This window comes from Natator depressus, chromosome 10, assembly GCF_965152275.1.
Source record: "Natator depressus isolate rNatDep1 chromosome 10, rNatDep2.hap1, whole genome shotgun sequence".
In the NCBI taxonomy this organism is placed as follows: Eukaryota; Metazoa; Chordata; order Testudines; family Cheloniidae; genus Natator; species Natator depressus.
This window is the reverse complement of record NC_134243.1, coordinates 46184693-46202919: the sequence shown is the minus strand read 5'-3', so window position 1 is coordinate 46202919 and position 18227 is coordinate 46184693. Positions and strand designations below refer to the sequence as shown.

At 55.0% G+C, this 18227-nt stretch overlaps 1 protein-coding gene across 2 annotated transcripts in view; it reads left to right on the top strand.

The window, feature by feature from the left end:
- Window positions 1-3835: 3835 nt before the first annotated feature.
- LOC141995126 (collagen and calcium-binding EGF domain-containing protein 1-like) overlaps window positions 3836-18227 on the top strand; it is a 32497-nt gene continuing 18105 nt past the window's right edge. For both annotated transcript variants that reach the window (XM_074965996.1, XM_074965995.1), the window contains exons 1-2: window positions 3836-4157; window positions 9715-9795. In XM_074965996.1, coding sequence (XP_074822097.1) covers window positions 4075-4157; window positions 9715-9795 — 164 coding nt within the window. In that variant the 5' untranslated portion in view covers window positions 3836-4074. The remainder of the gene's footprint in view (window positions 4158-9714; window positions 9796-18227) is intronic.

The following is an 18227-nucleotide window of genomic DNA, read 5'->3' as shown; positions in this document are numbered from 1 at the left end:
TTATATTGTCTATATGCTGACTTGAGAAATGCCCTGCACTGGGGGGGGGGGGTGAAATTCCACAATGGCAGTTATAGGTTTAAAAAGAAGCAGGAATCCTGAAAAGGAACTGGGCAAGAACCATGCTGCAAACACAAATATTTTGCAGCTCATGAGGCCTGGAAACATTTTTTGCAGGCTCAGTAAAAATACTTGCAGGATGTCCGTTGTTCTGAGCACTGGGTTTGGACAAGCAATCAGAAATCAATTCCTTTACCTCCAGCTCTGTCAACAATGTACAATGAAAAGAACCATCTGGATCATTTTAGACTTAAGAACTCATTCACCCACATGCACCAGTCATCACCTGACCAGCTAAAGGCTGGACTTTCCAGGGTGTCTCTAGCTGGTTATTACATGATTGATAAAGACCTTTGGATAGCTAATGGGTGCTTAGAAATCAGCTCTTCCTCAGAAGGAAATGGGACAGCAGTGCCACCTGAAGTTAAGTTGAGAATTGCAGTCTCTAAGGTGCCACAAGTCCTCCTTTTCTTTTTGCGGATACAGACTAACACCGCTGCTACTCTGAAACCTGATCTCTGCTCTGGTATCCTGCCTCCAAGGCTGCATTACATCCCAGAAAGAAGGGACAGTGGCTGTGTGTGACAGCCAGCCTGCTGTGCCAGGCCGCTCTCTGATCACTCTCTGGTACGGAACACTCTCCAAAAACCCGTGGTGGGGAGGAGGGGCGGGAACATAAGCAGGAGAATTCTGCTGGAGCGGTTTGAGCTAGGGAGTGGAAAGCAGGGATCCCAGGAGTTAGGGGTCGGGGGGAACAGCACTGATCAGGGTATCACATGAACTATCCTCTCTCTTTCTTTTAGAACTGTGGCTCTGATTAAGAGGTTGGTAAAACCAGAACCTCAAATCCCAGCCCGCTTCAAACTTCAGGGATGCAGGATTCACATGCCAGGATCCAAATCTGTCCCTACAGTTTTGGCTCCAAATCCAGAAAGGCCCTATTTTCCCTGTGAAGAGGGTGGGATTTTCAAAGGGGCCTAGCACTGGCCGAACTCTGCCAACCGTCTCTGGGGGTTTCACCGTTGACACAGCAGAAGCAGAGTTTGAAAAAACAGGGTTATTGATCTTCAGGAGAGCCCAACGGGAGTGAAGTGAGAGGCTCCCACCCACGCTTCTCATGGCTCTGTGAAGCTGCTCTCCTGGTCCCTGCCCCGGTTTAAATTTCACATGCCTACCTCAGAGTTGCCTAGAGCTGACGAGACCCAGCTTTAGCCCACAGACATGCAGCGGTTTGATGGAGCTACTACACCAGTTTACACCAGCTCAGATCTGGCCCCAGACAGCATTCCTGCCACCTGTGCTGCATCCAGTGCTGAAACTGAACCCCCCCCCACACACACACCGCTCAGCCATCTGTTCCCCCCACCCTCCTTCACACCTCACATGCCCCTGTCTGACATATGAACCTGGCACAGGCTTTGAGGTTTGTTTTTTAAGACCTGCATTGATTCCAAGATTCAAAGTCCCAGGGCTCCTGGGCACCCAATCCTGCTTTGACTGACAGCCATTGACTGCAACTGGAGCAGGGTTTAGGGTTTACAAACAGCGCTTTCCCTCAGCACGGACACAAGGTCCCCAGAGTCCTGGGTTACCTGCCTTAGCTATCTCATTCTTGGGGGCTGCGGCTGCATGGGGTCACAAAGACGTATTGGGGGGCATGATCTCCTCCCATGCTTTATGGCTGGATGGGATAAGGAATTTTATGGAAGGGAAGTCTTGTAACTTTTTTCTGATGTCATCTGAGTGCATGGTATAGAAACAGTTGAGAACCACTGATTCATAACCATCTCTTACTGGCATTTATCCTATGTCCAAATTTCTCTAATCTGGGAAAGCATCCCGAGGCTCCTGGCTTAGATTTCTCACTCATGAGATGAGTTTCATTTGTCTCAATCTAAAGACTCCAATGGTGTTCCTTTGGTGGAGTGATATCTTTCATCCTACAAAATCCTTGGGGATGAATGAACTGGCTTGTGACTAGGGACGGAGGAGGTCCTTTTGCCTAATTTCAAAGCCAAGCAGATACCATGGGCATGTAGGTTTGATTTGATCACAAACTTTATCAGGCTCACATCCTACTTAGGCTAGACAATGAGAAAAAGCGAAGGGAGGAAAAAACAGAGCCAAGAGTGGGCAGAGTGAGAAGCAAATATGGGGAAGGGGGTGGGGTGGGGGTGGAAGGTGCAGAGCAAGGGCAAGAGAAAAATACCAATGACTCAACCAATGCAGCCCCTCTGTTGCAGGCATCACTCCTATGCATTGGGTGGCAGAATGTGTCCTAAATAGACAGCACAGGTTACTCCTTAGCTAGCAAAACAAGTTAGTTGGGTTTTTAAATGGAATCACCCTTTAAAGATCCCTGGGTTTAAGTTACAGGGGAAGGGTTCATGAACTCAACACAGCTATGCCAAAGCCAGCAGCGCAGGTCAACAAGCACTTCCTCCGATGCCAAGAGCTTTCCCGTTGCTCTTTGTAAGGTTTATGACCTTGAAATAGCTTCAGGTGTAAACTCCACTTATGTCACAATCAGCCTCCAGAAGGGGAGAGACTAGGGCCAGCGTCTGATATACTGGTGTAACTGGCATCAGAAGCTGGCCCATAAAAGCTCAGGGGTCAGATCCTCAATTGGTGTAAATTGGCATCACACCATTGAAGTTTATGGAGTGAAGCTGAGTTACACCTGCTGTCAATCTGGCCTGTGGATCGAAGATCGTTCAGTCGATCTCCCTTCCAGCACAGGATTCTTCTCAATGTTTTGTTCAGACCTATTTTAAATTCCTCCAGAGAGGAAACTTCCCCCACTTCTTTTAGGAGACTGATGCTTAGAGGTGACGGTGGGGTGGCAGCTGGCAAGGCATTCTCCATGAGGGCCCCAGGGGCTCTGGAATTCCCTCCCGTCCCTAGTCCAAAATAGCCCAGACTGGCCAAGGGCAGGGCCCATTTGATTCAGCTGGCCTTTGCAGAGAGACAGGGGATGGAGGCTGGGCCACGGAGGTGTTGGTTTTTGATTGCGTGCCCCTGGCTGGTGGAAGGAGTGAGCTGATGTTTGCCATCCTGGTCTCCTAGTTTCAAATGATGGGCAAGGTGCTCCAAGCTGAGCTTGGGAGTTTTGTACACCCCCCCCCACCCCCCGCATGCCCAGACGGGTGGAATTCCACCAACTCCAGGGGAGTGTGGCCTGATTTACACCCCTGGGAAAGGAGAACCAGGCTCTTCATAGTCCATTCCTCTCCATAGCGCCATGTCCAATGCCTGTGCTGGGTAAATAAACAGGGCCTGACTCCCAGTTCCCCAAAGACCCCTTTACACTGCTCTGGCAAGAGGCCCTAAAGGGGGTGAAAAGGTGCTACCCTTCCTCCCTCAGTGCTCTTCTCTACTCCCACTCTACTGGCTTTGGCCCCGTGTTAACTGTACATGCCCTGTTGGGGCCCATAACCTCTGGGCAGTTCCCTGTTTAGCTGCCCATCACCGGTCTCCCGCACGGGGAGAGGGTTAGGTTGTAGCAAGATCCAGGCACGACTTCGGAGAGCTCCTGGAGATTAAACAAGATCTGGGCTGGGCTGGCAGAAGAAGGATGCTCCAGGGAGAGCTGGCGGCCCTGGGCAAGAAGCTGCGGGCGCTGGGCAGGTCTTGGTGGGAAGGGACGCAGCCTTTGGCACCAGGAGAGGGGGCTCTCGGCCAGGACACAAAAGGCGAGGGCGAAGCGGCGAGCGGAGGGAAGGGGCAGGGATCTGGGGAGGGGCTGAACTCTGTCTTCGGGCCAGGGAGCCTCGCTGCAGGGCGGCGGAGTCAGAGGGGTAGATCGAGGAGGAGAGAGCGGAGCTGCGGGCACCCTGCGCAGGGACGGGGAGCCGCGTCTGGGCGCCGGGCTGCCGGGCAGGGGAGCCCGGCCCGGGGGAGCAGCGGGGGAGGCCGAGCTGTCCCAGAGCCGCCAGCCCCTTGCGGGGTCCCGCATGGCCCGGCTCTGAGGGGCTGCGCTCGGGAGGAGCCCGGACGGGACGGGAGTCCAGGGCGATGCTGCGCCTGCTGGAAGCCGAGCTGCTCTTCGCTTCCCTGCTCTCCGGACCCTTCCCGCCGCTCTCCGGGGATCAGAAGAGGTGAGATGCGGGGCGCTTGGGGGCTGCGGGGCGAGGGCCGCGCGCAGAGGCAAGCCCTGGGCTCCCGCCGGGGAGGAGGGCGCCCAGGAGGAGATCGGGGGCGCAGTGCGGGAGCCGCCCGCCCCACGGCAGCCGAGCCTGCTCCCTGCTCCGCCTGGCGACCGCCCCCGCAGGTCTGCGCTCGGGCCCGGCGTGGGAAGCTCGAACGGCTCCTTCCCGTAAGCAGCGCGACGGGCCGGGCGCCGCACTCTGCCACTAGCCGGCACCCCAGCCTTTCCCCTCCGCCGGCTCCCGGCGCCCAGCAGCCCGCCCTTGGCGAGCCCCGCGGGACTCTGCCTGCACAGGTCTCTGACGCCTGGCGCTTGCCACTTGTCCTCAGAGCCACTGAGCTCCTGGAGCTGAGCCAGCACCTGCTATTCCAGTCCCGGAGGCCCCCCCCCAGCTCTGCCAGTGCCCCCATCCTCACCTGCAGCCCCCCCCGCTATTCCAGTCCCGGAGCGCCCCCCCCCCAGCTCTGCCAATGCCCCCATCCTCACCTGCAGCCCCCCCCCCCGCTATTCCAGTCCCGGAGCGCTCCCCCCAGCTCTGCCAATGCCCCCATCCTCACCTGCAGCCCCCCACCCCTCTATTCCAGTCCCGGAGCGCCCCCCCCCACAGCTCTGCCAGTGCCCCCATCCTCACCTGCAGCCCCCCCCCGCTATTCCAGTCCCGGAGCGCGCCCCCCCATCTCTGCCAGTGCCCCCATCCTCATCTGCAGCCCCCCCCCCCGCTATTCCAGTCCCGGAGCGCCCCCCCAGCTCTGCCAGTGCCCCCATCCTCACCTGCAGCCCCCTCGCACTATTCCAGTCCTGGGCTCCCCCCAGTTCTGCCAGTGCCCCCATCCTCACCTGCATCCCCCCCCCGCTAGTCCAGTTCCAGACTCCCCCCCAGTTCTGCCAGTGCCCCCATCCCCACCTGCAGCCCCCCCCCCGCTATTCCAGTCCCACCTCCCCAGCTCTGCCAGTGCCCCCATCCTCACCTGCAACCCCTCTGCTATTCCAGGCCTGGGCCATATTGCAGCTCTTTCACTGTAGGTCAATCCTTTGTGTGTTTTTGTTTAAAGGTGCATTTCGTGCTGGGCTGACAATAGCCCTGTAGATGACAGTCCTCTGTGGATTTGTCTGCAGGGCAGGCACAGCATGGGTCCTGGCAGCAAGAGCTTCCCCACCTCTTGGGTGAGGAAAGAAGAAGGAGTTCAATCTCCATGGTGCATTCAACCCCTAGCCTCTCTTCTGGGAGGGCCACCAAGGGCTTGCCAATTAGCGTTAATTGCATTTGGCAGTTGTGCCCAAGGAACTGGACCCATTTCACACAAGCCACCGAGCAGCCCTCAGCTGGTAAATGACTTTCAGCGCTCGCAACCTGGGCCAGCGCTGAACTAATGATCTGGCAGTGAAGGGATCCATTCCCTGTTACTAATCCCCAGACCCCCTCTGCAGCTCAGTCTGGCCTGACAGCATGAGAGTGCAGCACGGACTGAAAATCGTGCCAAGGTGTGTGGTTGCTCTGTAATGTGGACAAATGGGGGACTGGAATAAACTGAGCTCAGTGTGGCCCCATTGTGTTAAGGGCTGTACAGACATGTCTGAAGACAGCCCTTGCCCCAAAGAGTTTATAATCAAAACCTACTGCAGCCTCCAGTGTCTGGATTACCACATGTCTTTGCCCATCCGGTGGAGGAAGAATCCCGGGGCCATGTGGTTCTTGTCCCCCTGAAGGCATGCTTGGAACAGGCTTCGCACACAGACACCTTTACTTACCCCTTCAGCATTTGTAACTGAGGTCAGGGAGCTGAGTTCCAGCCTGGTTTAAGAAGGACTAACTCTATTGACCCCACTGACACTGCAGCTGCTTCCATCAGGTCTGAATCTGACCCCGTGGGAATTCTGAGGGAGGAGGACTTCAGGTTTGGGCTTTGATTCTCTTCTCACTTACAGGGGGGTAAATCAGGCATAACTCCCTTACAGTCAGTGGGACTACACCAGTGTCAACCTGGGGATAAGAGTCAGGCCCCAGATCAGGCCCTTCTGTTTTGTTAACATGTTCGGTGCTGCAGAACGAGAGAGAGAGAGAAAGATCTGACTCACCTTCAAGACAGACAGACAGCCTGTCTGAGCAGAATGATTTATAGCTAAGGACATAAGCACCAAAGTATTTTCTAAGGGCCAGATCCTCCGCTGGCGTAAATGGGCACGCTCGCTCTGTTGACGTCAGTGGAACTATGCCAATGTTCAGCAGCTGAGGCGCCGACCTTAAATCCCCTCCCGCACGTTTTGTGGAGCCTCCAAGTAAATTGTTTTTCCTGGTGTTGCACAATGGACTAACTGGAAGCAACGACACATCACCTTATGCCTGTCAAAAAAAAATCTGCAAAAGATGTTTCAGATACGCCAGTTGTGTTGATGGGGCCAGTGCTGCCAAAGCTCCTACCCACAGCCGCAGGACAGCTTCCTCTCCTCCCCCTGACACAGGAGCACTCCGCCTTACCCAGCTCCCAAACCACCACACGGCATGAGTCTGTGTGGTTTTCCAGGCCATTAGACCGCCCCCCCCCCCCCCAGGGTTGTTACTGCTGCAGCTGGCTCAGATGTTACCAAGGAGTCCAGCCAAAGAGTCTACCAGTTGCCTGGGAGGGGGAATTTAGTGACTTTCATAATAGAAGGACGAAATGGGTTGGATGGAGTTTAGAGAGCGTTTCCGGGAGGTCCCTGTGCGCTGCGGAGGAAGTATCATCGCAATGGAGTGACGCCAGGGATGACTCTGGGCCAGTGCAGCATTGCCAACTCTCGCAATATTGGATGGTTTGTTTAAAGCCCTGCTTCCCCAAGTCATGTGATCAGGTGAGAATCTCAGCTTTCTTTTTTAAAAAAGTAAGCTTGTAGCCCAGAAAAGTTTGGAAACGTGACTTGAGGGCACCCCCAGGCTGAGAAACCAGAAGGCAGATATAAAGAGCCCCACTTTTATTACTTCAAAAAATACACTTATGACATTTAAGCCTCTCATGAATTTTGGGGGACTGACTCCTGCTTGTTTAATATTTGGGCCTGGCAACACCACCAGTGTATCTGCTACACACACAGCTGCACACACTCACAAAGACACACACACTCACACTCAGATTGTACAGCCTCCTGCTCTCTCTCACACACACACACACACACACACACACACAGCCACCTTGAAACTCATGAGCGCTCAAAGTCTTTCCCGACCTGCTCTTAGACACAATCCATACACAGGGGAATCAAAACTCCCCCATGCCCTGGGGGTTAGGTTTCTTTAACAAAAAAACTGACAAGATAACATAAAGAACAACTACCACTTCACTTCCCCGGAGCAGCAGCCAGTTGCTGCTCCAGGCTTAGTGCTGGCGGCCCATAGCAATAATTCACTTTCATTGTTTACTAGCCAGTGTAGCAACATCTCCATGGTCTGGTGATCACTAGCTATAACAAGCATGATGTTAGCTAGAGCTCGCTTACTATCAAAGGCAGGCATGTGGCTAGATCACCAGACAAAGCAGGTATGATACTACCTAGGGCTAGAAGATCACTAAGCACTGAAGGGGTGCCATTAGCTAGGGCTAGAAGGCTCTAGCTAAGGCTAGAAGGTTCTGGCTTGAGCGCTAGAATGTAACTTCCCAGCCCGAGCATGTTGCTAGCAGATCATGGCTATGGGTAAAGGTAAGATTATGTCACGGAGGTCACAGATTCCGTGACTTTCAGAGACTCCATGACATTTTCCCCCAGCCCTGGGGTGGAGGGCCAGAGCTGTCAGCTAGCAGGGGCTCTGGAGTTCTGAGCTGCTGTGGGCAGTGGGGGGACCCCAGAGCTCCCAGCCCCTGCAGGCCCCACAGCCCCCGCAGCTCCGAGCTGCCATGGGGGGACCCCGGAGCTCCGAACCACCGTGGGTGGTGGGGGGACACTGGAACTCCCAGCCTCTGTGGGGACTCCAGCAACTCCCAAGCTTCCTGGGTGGCAGGTGCTGGACCACCCACACGCTTCTACAGTGGGGCTTGGGCTCCCATCCCCCCACCACTTGGGCTTCAGTCCTTCCACCGTCAGCCCCATTTTGTCATAGTTATTTTTAGTAAAAATGACAGGGACAGGTCACACGCTTCCATGAATTTTTGTTTATTGCTCATGACCTGTCCCTGACTTTTGCTAAAAATAACCTTGACAAAACCTTAACCTTAACTATGGGCTAAAAGCAAGGTAAAGGCAGGCATGCCACTGGCTAGGAGCCCTGGCCAAGAGCAGCATATTGTTATAAACTGGGTGAAACCTAATCATGGGTTGGGTTAAAAGCTCATTGAGGTTGGTAGGTATGAACTCATCTTTCTGTTAACATAACTGTAAACATAAATGCCACCTAAGACAAAAGGTGTGTGTGAAGCCATCCAGGCGCTTCTGGGCTGAGTATTGTTTGGGGTAGGTTTGTATGGGTGTGCAAGAGAACACACTGAAACTGAGGACAGAGCCAAGAACAGAGAGGGAAAAAACAAGAAAGCCTAGGGCCTGGTCTGCACTACAGAGATGGGTCACCATAAGGCAGCTTACGTCAACTTAACGCTGCAAGTGTCTACAACATTTCTCCCGCCGATGTAAGATGCCCAGTACACCCACCTAATCGCTCCACCTCCGCGAGAGGCATAGCGCTTAAGTCGACGCAGTCAGGGCGACGCAGTGTCCGTGTACACACTGCACGGCTCACATCGCCTGTTGCTGCCTTTTGCCTCATGTGGGGCTGAGAGCTCAGGCTGTCAAAGGCAGCAACAGGCGATGTGAGCATAGAGTTGACAGCCCGAGCCGCCCTGCCACCAGGGCTGACAGCCGGATTCCCGCCAAGCCGGGGCTGGCAGCTCAGTGGCAGGGCTCCAGCTGTCAGCCCAGCAGGGGGAGCTCCAGCTGTCAGCCCCGGCGGGGGTCTCCGGGCAGTCAGTGCCCCGCAATGCCCCACACTGTCAGTTAAATCGGTGGAAGCGCTCCTGGTGGGGACATGCACCACCAACAGAGGGGGCATAGTGTGGACATAAATCACGGCAGTAATTACTGTGGTGGCTGTACATTGACCTAACTTAGGTCGACCTCTCTTTGTAGTGTAGACAAGACCTCAGTGTGGCCTCTGAGTATAGTTTGACCCTGGAAAAAGCTGGAGATTTGAGAGAAATGCATCAAAGAAAATACCAGGCTCCATCAAGTCCTACTTCCCACAGGAACATCCCCAGGGCATGAAAATTTGACTCGCTTCTCAGGTCACAAGTATCCAAGGGCACTTGCCTGTGATGTGGTCTGTTTGGAGGGACGGTTAATTCTGACAAATACAACCTTAAGGCCCTCATGTCACTCCAGACCCGAGACCAGTAAGCAAAAACCACCAGACCATGTCTACTGGTCTGACACGTGCCTATGACACTCAGGTGGGATGGGCTGAGATGGCTTTAGGAACCAAGGCAGTCCTGCAATCTGATCTGGAAGGAACAAACTAGACTTAAACTCTTCCTTCATCTTTCCTGCAGCAAATCTTGTCCCGAGAATAAAATCCTGACCATGGAATACTCCTGCACAGGAGCAGGTGGGACGCCAGCCACATGCTTACGGTAAGTCATGTGCCTATTTGGAAGCTCAGGGTGGGAAAGAGGAGGCATGTGTAGCACCCCTAGGATTTTGAAATTGGGGGGCATCTAGAAGACTTTGTCTTTCCTATAATGAGGATAAACAAACAGGTCACAGCTCTCAGGATAGATTTACTGTGTCTAACGGTTAAATCCGGAGAAGCAGGAGCCAGGATGCCTGGGTTCTATTTCTGGTTCTTCCACTCTCGTACCAAGGGCAAGTCCCTTCTGCTCTCTATGCCTCAGTTCCCATAGCTGTACAATGGGGATAATAACTACACCACAGGGGGTCTGATCCTGCATTGCTTGCACAATCACAACGCCCAGGAGGAGCCCCAGCTGGTGTAAATCAGCGATGCTCCAAGGACTCCGGTAGAGCTATGCAGGGAGTCCAGCCCAACGACCGTGGAGAGTGTGAATGTGTGAGGAATGCAGGAGCGGGCCTGAGGGTGTTCCGGGGCTTAATGAGTTAATATTTGTAAAGTGCTTTGAGACTCACAAATAAAAGACCCCCTAAACACTCACAGTATTAGTGCTATTACCCAGAGCTTCTCCAGTGAAATCCTCCCGGAACTCTTCCACAGGCAGGGCTTTGTGCACTGAGGTGCCGTGTGTGATCTATAGCTCTACTGAGATCACGAATCCTGTACCAGAAAAAGGAGGTCTGAAGTATCCAAACCCAAACCATGTGTCTCTCCGAGGCAGCCCAGCTGAGCACCAGATGTGGCCAGCTTCCCTCAGACCGGCATCATCTTCAGTCGAAAACGGTCTGAGGAGAGCGGGGCTTGGCAGGCTTCAGTCATTGCAAAGGCATTTTTTAAATGCACACTCCAGCATTTTTTGTGCATCGCCAAGGGAATTCTTGAGCCTTTGGAGACTGGAGAAATAGAGCAGCGTGGAGTTTTGGGAGAGAGCTGAATAGACCCAGCCACTCGCTGAAAGAGAGATCGCAGACGCACATGGCAACTCTGTGCCCGTTGCGGTGAACCCTTGGGTCTCTCTTTGGCTATGTCCACACTTATGGTGGCGTGTCGAGTACCATCGTGCCGCAGTGAAAGGCGGGCTGCATCCCCACTTGTCACTGCAGCGTGTGACTACGCATCGCAGTGAAAGGCTCTGGCAGGGGTGGGAGGCAGCGGGACACTGCACTGCTAAACACAGCAGTGTAGACGGGAGTCGCTGCTTGGGTGTGCAGAGAGCCATGTAGGGTATGTACCCTGGGGGATTCAGGCGTGTAGGGCGCTCAATCTGCCTAAGCTAGGGGTGGGCAAACTTTCTGGCCCGAGGGCCGCATCGGGGTTCTGAAATTGTATGGAGGGCCAGGTAGGGAAGGCTGTGCCTCCCCAAACAGCCTGGACCCCGCCCCTCCCACTTCCCGCCCCCTGACTGCCCCCCTCAGAACCCCGGACCCATCCAACTCCCCCTGCTGCTTGTCCCCTGACTGCCCCCTCCCGGGACCCCCTGCCCCTAACTGCCCCCCCCAGGACCCCACCCCCTAACCAATCCCCCCTGCTCCCTGTCCCCGACTGCCCTGACCCCTGTCCACACCCTTTCCCCCTGACAGGCCCCCCCGGGACTCCCACGCCTATCCAACCCCCCCCCCGTTCCCCATCCCCTGACCGCCTCCCCCAGAACCTCCCCCACCTCCAACTGCCCCCTGCTCCCTGTCCCCTGACTGCCCCCTGGACCTCCTGCCCCTTATCCAACAATCCTGCTCCCCGCCCCCTTACCATGCCACTCAGAGCAGCAGGACTGGCAGCTGCACCAGCCGGCCGGAGCCAGCCATGCCACCGCACTGCCCAGCAGGAGCTCGCAGCCCCGCCGCGCAGAGCGCTGGTGACACAGCGAGCTGAGGCTGCGGGGGAGGGAGGACAGCAGTGGAGGGGCCAGGGGCTAGCCTCCCTGGCCGGGAGCTCAAGGGCCGGGCAGGACGATCCCGTGGGCCAGATGTGGCCCGTGGGCTGTAGTTTGCTGACCTCTGGCCTAAGCCGTGCCACACCATCTACACGCTATATACACCCATGCTAGCTGGGTGTGCAGTGTCTGTACTCTACACACCGCCGTAGACGTACCTTTTGATCCAGCAGATTTGTAGTCACGTAGCCCCTGCAATACGCTAGGTGCTATCCACACACACACACATAGAGACAGTATATTTTCAAAGGCATCTGAGTGGTTTAGGAGCCTAAGTCCCATTTCAAAAGTGACAGTGCCAGATTTTAAAAGGTATTTAGGTGCCTAACTCCCACGGAAATCAATGAAGTTAGGAGCTTAAATACCCTTGAGGATCTGGGCTTCAGTACTCTGAGTCTTACTGAAAGTCAGCCACGCTCTGGGCTTGTCTACACTTATACGCTGCAGTAGTGCCTCAGTATAGACGCAATCTACACTGACGGGAAGGATACTGCCACCAGCATAGGTAATCCACCTCCCCGTGGTTGCCAGGTCGATGGAAGAATTCGTCCATTGACCTAGTGCTGCCTACACACGAGGTTAGGTCGTCTTAACTACGCTGCTGTGGATTTTTCATTAGTTCGACCTAATTTTCTGGTGTAGACCAGGCCTTAGGCTCTTAAATCACGTGTGTAAAAGGGCCTTGGCCGCTCAGTCACGCAGGGCTGATCTGCACCGGGAACTGACATCAGCACAGCTACATCTCTCAGGGGTGTAAAAAGCCGCAACGCCGAGTGATGTAGTTAAGCTGATGTAACCAAGAATTCTTCCATTGACCTAGCTACTGCCTCTCGGGGGGGTGTGAATTAACTACAGCAGAGGTTCTCAAACTGTGGGTCAGGACCCCAAAGTGGGTCACGATCCCATTTTAATGGGGTCACCAGGGCTGGTGTTTAGACTTGCTGGGGCCCAGGGCCAAAGCCCAAGCCCTGCCACTTGGGGCCAAAGCCCGAGCCACACTGCCCGGGGCTGAAGCCCAAAGGCTTCATCCCTGGGGAGTAGGGCTTCGGTTTTGGCTTCAGCCCTTGGCAGCAGAGTTCAGGTTACAGGCCCCCCGCCTGGGGCCAAAGCCCTTGGGCTTGGGCATTGGCCCCCTCTCTCAGGGTGGCTGGGCTCCGGTGGGCTCAGGCTTCAGTCCCCCTTCCTGGGGTCATGTCGTCATTTCTGTCGTCAGAAGGGGCTCGCGGTGCAATGAAGTTTGAGAATCCCTGAACTACAGTGACAGGAGAACCCCTCCCCTCGCTGCAGTGAGTGTCAACACTGAAACATTACAGCGGTGCAGTGGCAGCCATGAAGATGTTACCCCTTGCTTTAGTTAAACTGCAAGTTATTGGGCTCAGTGCAGGAATCACTAGGTCAATTTCTATACTCTGTGCTGTGTAGGTCAGAGAACATATCCAAACAGTCCCTTCCGGCCTTACAAAAAATTGTATAAATCCATATCCGAGGCTGCGTTAGGGAAGGGGATAGCAGATACAGTCAAAATAGGTAGATTTCAGATCAATAAATGAAACCAATAACTACCATCCCCAAGTAGCCCTGTGCCAAAATCGGTAATATTATCCAGAGGAAGAAGCAGCATGTTTGGGACACCCCACAATGGTGGGTGGGGCAAAGGAGAGGGGGAGGAGTCAAAGAGGACCCCAAGGCCTGAGTGTTGGGGGCTGGGGGTGTGATCAGTAAGGACAGGGGGAGCGGGGAAGGTTAGGGAGGGAAGCTGGGGAGATCAGTTTCAGTCTCAGCGAGAGGGCGAGATGCGGATTGGCTGGAGAGAGGCAGGTCAGGAGAGGGGAGGTAGAGTTCTGAGTCACTGACATAAAGATAGTGGCTGAAGCCATGTCAGTGGATGAGATCCCCCAGAGGCAAGGGGTCAAGAGAGAAGAGGAGGACAGACCCTTGCCGGACACCCAGGCTGAGGGAGGAGAAGAGCCACTGAAGGAAGGGGAGGTAAGAGGAGAGTGGGGTGAGGAGAGAAGCACAAACAGTGAGTGATTATGTGGAGAGGTTCGGATGCCTGTTGTAACTAACTAGCCCCCTGGCAGGAGGAGAGGCTGAGAAGTTACTATTGCAAAGCACAAGGGTGTGCAAACTCCCCCGCCCGCGGAGCTGGAGTGGGGTAGAGTTGCCTTTCCCAAGCCAGTGTTCTGATCTGGGAGGGCAGCCCCCGGACCGGACCGGACCGTGTCTTGCTACCTGCTCTGTTGGGCAGACCCTCAAGGCTTCTGCACGCTGTCACCAGGGCTGGAGCGGAAATTGGAAGCACACGGGCTGGCTGAACCTTTGCCCAAGCTGCCTGCTGAGTCAGCGATGATTACAGGACTGGCTGGGAGCAGGGCCAAATACCTTGCAGTGCCCTGCCCAGCTGAGCTTCCCCTGAACTCTTTCATTACTGCAGCAGCTGGGCTCCAGCATTTTAATTAGTGAAACTGTGCAGAGAAGCAGAGGGGGAGCGAGGGTGGGGGGGTTATTCCATCGGGCATTTGCTGCTCCTCTCAGCATGGGCTTCCTAGCCACAGGCAGGTCTGGGCTTGGCTGGGGTTCCCCCCGAACGCTAACTCGGGGGAAGCTGAATCAGCACTGTCTATGCCCCCCCAGCTGACATGCATCACATATTCTCGCAGTCCCCTCTTCAGCTCCAGCTTGACTGGCCTCAGCAGCCGCAATGCTGCAATCTGGAAGAGCTGCTGGGCCAGGTCCTTGGGACCAGCCCTGCAGTACCTGGTGTAGCTGGGAGCGAGCGGCTGGAGAGGGATCTTTCTGCCAGTCCAGTCCCAACTCAGGACAGCCTCACGGCTGGTTCAAGGTGAGCTCATGCAGTGACTGCATTGCACACAGCAGCTCAGGCCTTTGTCCTTCTACCTCAGCCACACCCCGGTGCTGCGGTGGGCAGGAGGGGTAGCACAGAGCTGGCTATACTGGCTCTTGCCCACACAGAGGTTTCCCCTGTGCCAGGAAAATCTCCAGTAATTGGCGAAACAGGCCTGGAGGCTGCTTTGTGCCACCAGACTGGTGCCAAGCTGGCTCAGTGGGGACCAAGATCTGGTCTTCCGCTAGGGCCTGATCCTGAGAAGAGCTAAGCATCCACATCTCCCATTGCCATGTCCCCAGGTCAGACCTTTTCTTCTGAGCCTCCCCACTTTGCGCCACCAGTAGCTCCCAGCCCTGCCTTAGAGAGACTATTCCTCTCCTTGAGCCAGAGGGCACTTCAGCCTCCTCGTTCAAACAAGCGTTGACTGTCGCCAGCTCTGAGTGATGGGAGGCCTTGGTCCAGAGGGTTTATCCAGGAGTCTCTTCACAGCTGGATTGCGCATGTAGCTGAGAAGGGCGTCCGGCGAAGGGTGAGCTCTGCCTGACGCTATACCCAAAAGTAAGGCTTTGAGCATCCTCCCCTTCAGTCCTGGGAAAAAGTGGGGCGGGGATTGGAATCCTGCCCAAATGCAGCCGACGTGCACTACCTACAGATGCACGAGAGTTTCCATAGTCATGGTGGTCTCTGTGCCCAGCTGGAGTGACTTCTTCGCTCCTCCTGGCGCTGAGTCAGCTGACCCCAGCCCAGATCTCAGTACATCACCCAAAGGAGGAGGAGGAGGAGTAGGGAGATTGTGGCAGAGGGCAACTTACCTAGGCACCGTGCAGCCTCAGCATCAGTACAGTCTTAATGAGATTGGACCTTGCCGTGCGATTACAGAATGGGTGGAGGAGGGGGATGCAATGGATCTACCCTCCCTAGTTTGGTATGACATTGTGTGATGATATCCTAGGCAAGACTGTCCCAGACGAAAGCTTCCAGAGCCAACACTGAGGTAGTCACAGCGTGAGCTCCTTGTGATGCTTCCGTCCCAGAGGACAATGTCTGAAAATGAGCCATCCCAATTCTAGGCGGAAAGTACAGCTCCAGGGAGGGGGAAGTACCGAATGACTGAGTCCAAAGGCAGAAAGTTATGGTTGGCTGGTGATCTGGGCTGGCTTGCACTGGAAAATTAGCTTGGTCCAGTGTCATCACTCAGGGGTGGGAAAAACCCTAAGGGCTTGGCTACACTTGCGAGTTAGAGCACATTAAAGCAGCCCCAGGTGCCCTGGCTCACTACCTGTCCACACTGGCAAGGCACGTAGAGCGCTCTGATTCCACGGCTAGAGCGCTCCTGGTACTCCACCTCGGCAAGTGGAATAACGTTTGATGAGCCTTGGCTGCAATGCCCGGGCGTCAGTGTGAATGACGTGTTGCATTACTGCACACTGATCAGCCTCCGGAAATGTCCCATAATCCCTTAAGTCAAGTGGACACTCTTCTAATTGTTTTGTAATCGCTGCACGAATGTGGAAATGCCCTTTCAAAGCTCCATTTCTGACAGCCAGCTGCTTATCTGCTCCGAGACAAAGCAACCATTACTGTGGCATGCTGTGTGTGAGAGAGAGAGGCGGGGGAGGAAGGGGGGTCTGCTGCTGTCTGAACTTACAAGACAGCATGCTGACATGCTCTCAGCCCCCCAAAACCCACTCTCTCTCCCCCCACATACACACAACACACTCCCTGTCACACTCCACCCTACCCCCCCATTTGAAAAGCAAGTTGCAGTCACTTGCATGCTGGGATAGCTGCCCATAATGCACTGCTCCCAATGCCGCTGCAAGTGCTGCAACTGTGCCAGTGTGCTTGCAGCTATCAGTGTGGCCAGACTGCAGCGCTTTCCCTACTGCGCTCTCCGAAGGCTGGTTTAAGAGCTCTACATCTGTAAGTGTAGCTATGCCCTAAGTCCCCGCGTAGACAGCACTAGGTTGACGGAAGAATTCTTCTTCCATCAGCCTAGCTACTGCCTCTCAGGGTGCGTCTACACTGAACTGCTACAGTGGGAAGTGGGAACTGCTGCAGCTGTAGCGTTTCAAGTGTAGATACGCTCTAGGTGTGGAGCAATGGGTGGGCTCTGGCATGCATTCGTGTCGGGTGCTGTTTCATTTAGCCTTCCAATGACCAACCTGGAGTGGGCAACTCGCTCTATTTGCAGCTGATTCTGAACAGGGGGTGGGGGGTAAACAGTGAAGGCCAAATTCCGTTCTCAGTGTGGACCCATGGTACTGGGGGTGGAGAAGAAAGGAGCTGGGAAGGCTGCTTAGAGCCCAGTTTTATGGGCCTCTCTGCCTGGTAGCGCACAGATGGGATCTGGAGAGAGGTCTGCTCCAGTCCTCTCTCCCCCGCCAGCCCGGAGGGGGCGCCATGGCTGCAGGACCCGACCTTGAGGGAAGGCTCCGTGTTCCCCTCGCTCTGGGAGCTGGGCAGTAGGTTTACACTGGAGCCTTCTCAGTGATGTCAATCAGGTTGCCCTCCAGGGTGACAACAGAATTCTTTTGCTTGGCAGAGAATGCAGAAGAATGATCCTGTGGTTAAGGTGCTAGATTTGGACTGAGGGTTCCTAGCTCAGCCACAAGACTCTCTGTGTGACTCTGGTTCCATTACTTAGCCTCACTGTGCCTCAGTTTCCCCAGATGTAAAGTGAGGATAATCATGCTGCCCTATCTTTGAAGTGTACTGTGAGGCTAATGGCGCAAACTTTCAGGAGGAGCCTAGAGTCTTTGGGGATGAGGGCTGTATCCTAGACAGACAGACAGGCCGATCAGGAGCTCACACCTTGCTATCTGGCTAAATGAGACCATGCTGTAATAGGGGGATTGGGTTTAGAGAGCGGAAAGGCTGTGGAAGGCCAGGGCGTATCAGCAGATAAATGCTGAGTGAAGTGCCCCTCTCTGGCCTGCACAGCTGCTCTCAGGAACTTGGCCTCTGTGTGGACAGCAGAACGCTGGAGTCCAGGTCTGCCGAGAGGAGGATCTTTGGGCAGGAACTGGGAAGAGCGACTGGGAGGGGCTAGGCCAGCGAGGCGAGATGCTCAGGGCCCAGGCTGTGGAGGCAAGAAGGGTTAAAGCCGTGCGTAGGCACTGGTGCCAGACCTCAAGGTGCATTGTGAGGCTGGGGGATGGGGGGACTGGAAGGTCATTTTAATTAAAGTGTCTCCACAGAGGGTTTGAGAAAACAAACCACAGGCTCCTCCCTGCCCCCGACTCTGCGGGAACCCGGCTTTTGCTTTTAATTGAATTACGCCGCAGACATCTCCCCTCTGCTGGGCTGGACCCTGCCTGGAGTGACACACCACGGCTCGGCAGCAGCAGCCCAGGCAGGGCAAGGACCCAGCCCAGCAGGAGACACAGAGAACTTAAAGCCAGAGCAGGGAGCAGTGCAGGGGGTTGGCATTGGGCAGTGGATCATTTCACCTACAGGTTGCTGGCACTAATCCAGACCAGGCTGATAGTGATAGCAGTGGGACCAGTCCAGGGTTCTTTGCTCGGGGTCCCCAGCCAAGGTTCATTTTGACCCTCTCACCTGCACCCTGGTTTTCATTCTGTGTCCCCCGGGAATTCGTTGATTTCTGTGATCTGTGGCCGTGTCCTTCCCCTAGTGGGCTCTGCACATCTGC